This window comes from Gavialis gangeticus, unplaced genomic scaffold (assembly GCF_001723915.1).
Source record: "Gavialis gangeticus isolate Ggan-Ray unplaced genomic scaffold, GavGan_comp1, whole genome shotgun sequence".
NCBI lineage: Eukaryota > Metazoa > Chordata > Crocodylia > Gavialidae > Gavialis > Gavialis gangeticus.
Genome location: NW_017728980.1, coordinates 12,256,472 through 12,263,561, shown reverse-complemented (window position 1 = coordinate 12,263,561; position 7,090 = coordinate 12,256,472). Strand labels below are relative to the sequence as shown.

The 7,090-nt window shown below is 46.8% G+C and overlaps 1 protein-coding gene across 2 annotated transcripts in view; it reads left to right on the top strand.

The window, feature by feature from the left end:
• The window catches only part of POU2F3 (POU class 2 homeobox 3), a 52,633-nt gene that overhangs the window by 29,465 nt on the left and 16,078 nt on the right, over positions 1-7,090 (top strand). For both annotated transcript variants that reach the window (XM_019510163.1, XM_019510156.1), the window contains one exon: positions 2,724-2,826. In XM_019510163.1, the coding sequence (XP_019365708.1) occupies positions 2,724-2,826 (103 nt within the window). The remainder of the gene's footprint in view (positions 1-2,723; positions 2,827-7,090) is intronic.

Sequence of the window (7,090 nt, the reverse complement as noted above, 5' to 3'; positions counted from 1 at the left end):
CCTGGAAGCCAAATAGCAGGGGTAAGTGCCACGGCCTCTCTGAGAACTGCAGCAGTCCCTAGTGGCATGGGGCCTGGGGCATTCATTTGTCACGGCAGTCTAGCAGGAGCCCTGGCCAGTCCAAAGACACCTCTTGGAAACAAAAGTGGAGGAGGAGAGTGAAAAAAAATGACGGCTCTGGAGCCAGGTGGCATAAATCCGATTCAATCTACTTGGCACAGGTCAGCTTCTTCCCTGGAGTAACTCCATGGACACATGCCAATCTACACCAGGGATGAAGTGCATTCCTTGGCAGAGGTTCTCAAAGGCATAAATAGCAAGTAGGTGCCTGACTTGTGCTCATTAATGTCCAATCAGGATTAGATGCCTAGATGCCAGTTGTGCCCTTGAAAACCTCCCTCTTATCCCTGCCCTTGGGATGTGTGGTCAGTTCATCCCTTTTGTGGTGCCCGGACCTCAAGACAGAGCTCAAGTGCCAGTTTTTTAACAGTTTGTCGTGCTATGTGCTGAGCGCCTTTGAAATTCTGGCCCCAGTGATAGGTGCTGAGCACTTGAATAGCTGACAGAAGCTACATTTGTCAAGCAATCGGTCCCTTGAAAGCGCTCTACATCCATGGCCTAACAGAAGAGCACAGCTGCAGGGTGCTTTAAAAGTCCCATATCACATGACAAATTAACCCTCATTACATGAGGATTCAGATGAAGGTGGTCCAAAGTGCAGCACCTTCATTAATTTCTGGCTGGTCAGATAGCTGGGCTGATGTAGTGCGTCCCTGTCCCCAGTGCTGCCTGCATGATGACAGGGTGGGAGAACGGAGGGGAAGGAGCTTAGGCTGGGGTTTGTCCAGCCAGTGCTAGAGTGGGAGGGCAGGTAGATCGGAAGCCCCTTGCCTGGGGGGGCTTCAAACCACCTGCTTCCACTCCAGCTCAAACTGGGCAAACCCCAGGCCAAGCTCCTTCCCCTCCCTTCTCCCCCCATGCAGACAACACCAGAGCTGGGAGGGGGGGGAAAAGCCACAGACACGCGGTTCCTCAGCTGGATAGGCTCCAAATGGAGCTCGTTCCCCCACCCTCCTGACCCAACAGTAAACAACTGTTGAGTCGGGAGCGTTGGTCTAACTCATAGTGCTTTCTGTGAAGTGTCATGAGTTAGACTTGGAAGCTGCACATCTGTCAGCCCCTTACGTGGAATTAACTGCTGGAGAGGCTTTTGCTGTTATAGAGGGGGGAACTGCACCTCCTGCCTGTAACATCATCCAACGGTGCTGTAATGGGGAATGTTTAGGATTCTTGCCTCTTCTTCTCCATGGGTGCATCTACACATGTCATTAATTCACAGCAATAAACTCTGGTGCCTATCCTGCTGAAGTGTATTGCTCCTGGGCACCACGTTACAACATACACCCAGGACCACAGCACATTGAGCCAGGTTGGAGCAGCCCCAGCTGGCAGAGGGCCCAGGGGGTCATCCTGCCAGCCTAGAGCTGCTCCGACCCGGCTCAATGAGCTGCAGGGGGGCTGGCTGGGGCATGAGGGTGCTACAGTGCGGGGGCAGCCCCTATGTTGAAGCGTCCTTGTGCCCCAGCTAGCCCCGCCAGCATCTACACGTGTGTTGCTGCACAGTAAATAATTCCACAGTAGAATAATACTTGTATTTACAAGTCTTATCCTACAGCAGATTGCATTAGTTTACTGCAACTTAATAAGGCCGCATGTGTAGATGTGGAGACTTTACTGCAGAGCTAATTAGGCAGCTCCACAGTAAATGTCTCATGAAGATGCACCTCGCAAGGAATTTTTACTTCTCGTGGGACATGTAGCCAGAATATCTGATGGTCAGGGAGATGTATCCATCAGTCTGTGCTGCTCCTGCAGAGAAGCTGGTCCAGCTGGGCTCTGCATTGTCTCTGTTTTTCCTTGGAGTTGGTCAGGACATGCAATGAGGCTGCTCCAGTGTGCTGTAATTATAACACATTGGAGCAGACTCGATTAATTGATTCTCCTAGAGTGTGGCAATTACCGCGCTCCAGCAGACTCCAGTATCTTGTGTATCAGCATCCCCACACTGAAAAATGGTGGCAGGGGTGCTTTAACTAAAGTGGTTCGACAAGCTTTACTTAAAGCACACCCACCACCACTTTTAAGTGTGGAGACACTAATACACGAGATGCTTTGGGTGCTTGAATTAAAGCAGCTCTCGGAGCCACTCTAATTAAAGTGCCCCCTCTCCTCACTCCCGGAGCATGTGTATAAATGTCCGAAGTAAGATTCCTGCCTCTGCACAAATCTTTGGGGATGGGGGAGGGAGTTGACATTTTTCTTGGAGTTTTATACATTTTGTCAAAAGACCTGAAAGGCCCAAAACAGAATTCTGGAGGGAGCGAAGAGAAGGAGGCAACAACTGGCACCCCAGAGTTTTCAGCTGCAAAATTTCAGCTGCCCAAACCCCCCAAATTTATGTATTCTTTGATGAGGAAAATGGGAGCTTTTCCATGCAGATATCATTGTCCTCCATGCAGATGCTTTTTTCAGTTGTTGGGAGGAATAAAGCGTAGATGAGAAGCACTGGAGCCGCTCAATTTCTGGGGCTGTGAGGTGCATGTGTGACCTGTGCGCTGGGTTGAGACTTGAGGGAAGCAGGGAGGTGGCAGGTACCGCATGCAGCTGCAGGGAGTTGATGGCACATGTGAAGAAAATACTCATCTCCTGCATTTCTCCTTCAGGACATGAATTCTCTCCACACCCTGCAGCAGCTGGTCCTTCTCCCCGGTCATGTGCAGTCGGTGCCTCAGTTCCTGCTCTCGCAGACCCAGGCTGGGCAACAAGGTAATAGCAGAGATCACTCGTTTAACACCAGCCCTTGACATGGGGGCAGTCGCGAGTACAATGCAAGACCCATGCTGTTCTCCTACGACACTGCTCGCTCAGCAGCCTCACTCCACCGCAGCCAGTGAAGTCGCTGGGAGCAGGATCCGGTTCACTCTCATCTTCCTGCTGCTCCTGCCTGCCTGTCCTCTCACTTTCTGCCGGTCGGTTCCCTCACCCAGACGTGCCTGAAGCCACCCCCATGCAAAGCAGCTAGGAAGAACCAGCCAAAAACAAAACCCTGCCATACTGAACCACCAGGTCTGGATCCTCCTGCTCACTAGGCTTGTGCCCAGAGAGATGCTCCCACAGCTGTTTGCACGCTGCAATAGCTCCACCAAGGGGCTTCCTGGGGAAACCTCAGGCTTGCCTCCCAGCCATGTCTCTCCAGTTGCCATTGAAATTCAGAGCAGCCTCTGGTTGGGCTAGTCTGAAGCAGGATTACACTGAAAAACCCAGGAGTCTAATCCTTCTGCAGAACCCGCCTCGCCTCCAGACTGCATTGTATTAATATTGCAGCATTGCGTGGAAGAGCTGTGTTTGCTCTCTATAAATACGGCAGGGAAGTAAACACCAGAGAGGGAAAAGACTGATTTCCACTAAAGAACAATGTTAGCGGAAAAAGAAATGGGCACAAACTAGCCTGGAATAAATTGAGGGCGAAACTGAGAAGAAAGTTTTTCACCATCGCAGGAGCAATGTTCCAGAACGGCTTAGCTTTAGGATGGAGAGGGCCAGTTTCTGAAAAGGGGGGTCAGATGTGGTAGCTTGTGATACCAAGGGCTGGATTTGATGATCCAGGAAATTCCTTGCTGTCCTACACTCCTGTGTTTAGACGGAATTGTTTTAAGGGAGTTTCTCAAACGATGAGAGGTCGGCACTCCCTGTGAGTTATGTTAATGTTGGTGCTGAACCTATAATCAAGCAAGCGTGGAGAGAGCTTCAGACCCCGCTTTCAGCCCCTCCTGCTTTCAGAAGGCCTCAAGGTCTGTCTGTATGGACACATTGCAGGATATGGGCCATAAAACATGCAACATTATAATAGCTCTGAATGAGCCTGGTAATGTAGTCACGTTGTCTGGAGACTCCCGGATGGTATTGATGCTATTCAGTGATGCATCAAAAAAGTTTTGATGTACACTTAAGCATTTACCTATCAAATTAAGTGTCCCCAGCTGCTGAGGTGTGGCTAATCTATCATTAAAACCCTGGCTCTTGCTACCAATGTTCTCATCCGAAATGAGAAAAGCATCCTGCTGCAAAGACCTTCACTCCTGCCATGGAGAGCCTCTGCCGGGTAGCCCTCCTCAGAGCCTGAACCTTGCAGTCCAACAGCCCCAGGGCCAATCCTGAGCCCCTCTTCCCCCCAAGACTCCCCAGGCATTGAGGCCCATCATTCCCCGAGCTGTACTCATACAGCACTTGGGTTTATACCTTGCACACATGTAGATGCAGACCTTGCAGGGCTCCTTCATGGTTTACATAGCACAGGAAATTCAGGTCCACCGACAAGAAGCAATGCCTCTACACTGCTCCCTGCCTTTGTTTCTGCAACAGTCTTCACAGTCTTTGGGATTTGGTCACAGTCCTTGAGGGCATCCAAGATTTGTTCTTGCCCCCTTCTTTTCCCTGCCCGGCCTTGCCTTCTAGGTCTAGTCTCTTCTTTAAGATGGCTGGTGAGACCCGTCCTTCTAAAGACCTCCAGCCCATTCATGAGGCAAGTTTTTTGGTCAACCACAGCCTCCCATCTTGTGGAGTTGAAGTCCAGACTTCAAAACCCGCTTTGCTCTAGCAGTAGCTAGCTTTTTGGACAAAGCATACTTACCTCTGAATAGAAAATCATCATGATTGAATGACTCTCTATTGTTAGCCCTCTGCTACGTGTAAGAAGGACTTCTTCTGACACCGCCTTTGTGCTTCATCTGAATCTGGAGGTTAAAGAGTGAAGGTCTTGTCCATCAAACAGAGGCAAAGAAAGAAAAAATGGGGTTCCAGCTTGATATAGGTGCATGCAGAGAGCTCTTCATCTCAAATATTTTTTTTTTTAAATCTACATTGATCTTTTCCTATGACCCATCTGATCAACAAAAACACCTGATATGAGGGACCGTCAGCATGGCAAAATGGACTGTTATGATGCCCTAGCTGACCAGCTTCAAAAGATTAGAGACTTTTACCCAGGGATCCCTGAAGCCGGCCCCTACTCCTTTCATTTGAGCGAGATACATTTCACAAAGACATTTTAGATCTGATTTTAAATAGTTCAAGAAATGGAGAAACCCTTGCATCCTAAGAAAGTTGCTCCAATGAATAATTCTTGTCACTGTTAAAAGTGTGTACTTTATTTCTCGCTCAGATTTGAAATGCAAAACGACTCCAGTGTCAAAGGAAATCATTTTTTAAAGAGAAATATCAAGGTGAATAAATGCGATATGGCACATTCAGTTTAGAATAAAAGGATTGTTGAAATTTATTTTTGTATAACAAAATTAATGTATTTTCTATAGGTTTCAGTTCAAAATCAATAACAAGGATGTAATTCTCTGTTGGGTTCCATAGAAATGACTTTAGAAAGGCTCCAAGCCCCCTCCAGAAAGGTTATAATTCTCTAATAAATTCTCTGGGTTTCAAAAGTAATGTCCCTAGAACTTGACTAAATTTTTGGCGAACCATATCTCTTCGACCCTGGTTAAATCCTGTAGGACTTTTCCATCAGAGATATAGACATTTATCTGGCAGTTTATCAGCTAAACAATTACATGGACCCCATAAATACCACTTTTTGTTAGTTTTATAGATTTTCCCCTTTCTTTCATCATTTTGGATTGTTTTATGTATTTGAGGAGAAATGCAATTTATTTGAAATACAGTAGAATAAAAAAGGAAAGGGTAAGGTAGCTTAAGATACACTTCATTAATGAAATTTATAACCTAAAGCATAAGGGGGAATAACTATAGGATTTTGATTAAAAAAAAACAATCCAGTGGCTGCAAGTTGAAGTCTGTAAAGCTCATACTGGAAATAGGAAGCAAAATTGTAGTAGGGAATATAATTAACATTCAGAGAAGTATGATATATGCTCCTTTACTCAGCATCCTTTAAATAAAAATGTGGTGGTTTTTTAAAAGCTCTGCTTTATTTCACCTCTGCTTTGGTGAGCTAGATGCATGATTACTGGGCGAACTGTTTTACCTATATTGTCATCATAATGGCTTTTTCTCGCTTTACAGCCTATAAAAGGAGTCTCACTTCTGATTCACCCACTTGGATCCAACTAAATTGGCTATGACTGAAGGTCTGTTACATTCACACTAGAACTGCTCAAAACTTCCACTCCAAACTTCCTCAGACAAAGCTGGCCTTTTGTCAAAGCCAAAGAATTTTGCAATTGTTTAAAATTCTCCATTTGGTCATCAAAAAAACCCCAAAATTAAACAAAAAAGCCACTATAAATTGTTTCAAAGTTTAATTTTATTTTTCTCTCTGTTTTTTCCCTTTGCTACTGAAAACAACAGAAAGCTGTTCAGGATTTGATTTTCCTTCACTTTTTCTCCCCCTTCCCCTGCCCCAGCTTTGGTCGCTCGATAGTTTTGAAGCAGGTTTAAAAAAAAAAATTACCACGTGGGAAAAAACAACTGAAAACGTGTGTGCACGCGTGTGCTTATGTGATTGTCCTGCCTCTATTTGTAAATTATGTAGCATCCTGAATGTGCTGGAGGGTGTTTACACATCAAATATGATGATCATCTCCCTGCCCTACAGAGCTTCGCAGGTGCATGTCAGAGGTGATTAATGGGCTATTTAACAGGCGGGGGACAGGAGATGTAGGACAGTGAATAAGACAGGTGAGCAGTAATTGAGTCATGGTTTGCATATGCAATAACCCTTTCCCCTTCATCCCCTCCTGCCCAAGTGTTTGAACTGAAGACTTTCTGCACTGAAGCACAGACCTCAACCACTGCCTTGCCATGGTCGAGGAGTCAAGAACAGACAACTAGGACAAATCCAGAGCTTCCCACTCTGGAGCACCTCAGTAGGCTTGGGTGGGCAGGCTGTGTTCACTCCTGCCTTCCCTGGGACCCCCCCACTGACATGCTATGGATGGGCCATGAAGTTTCCCCAACCCCACTGCACCCCATAAAGCATGCAGTGGATCCTCCCCTGTGGCTCGTGCTGATCTGGAGCCCGGCGGCTCTAAGCAACGCAGCTCATTTTAGATGCTTA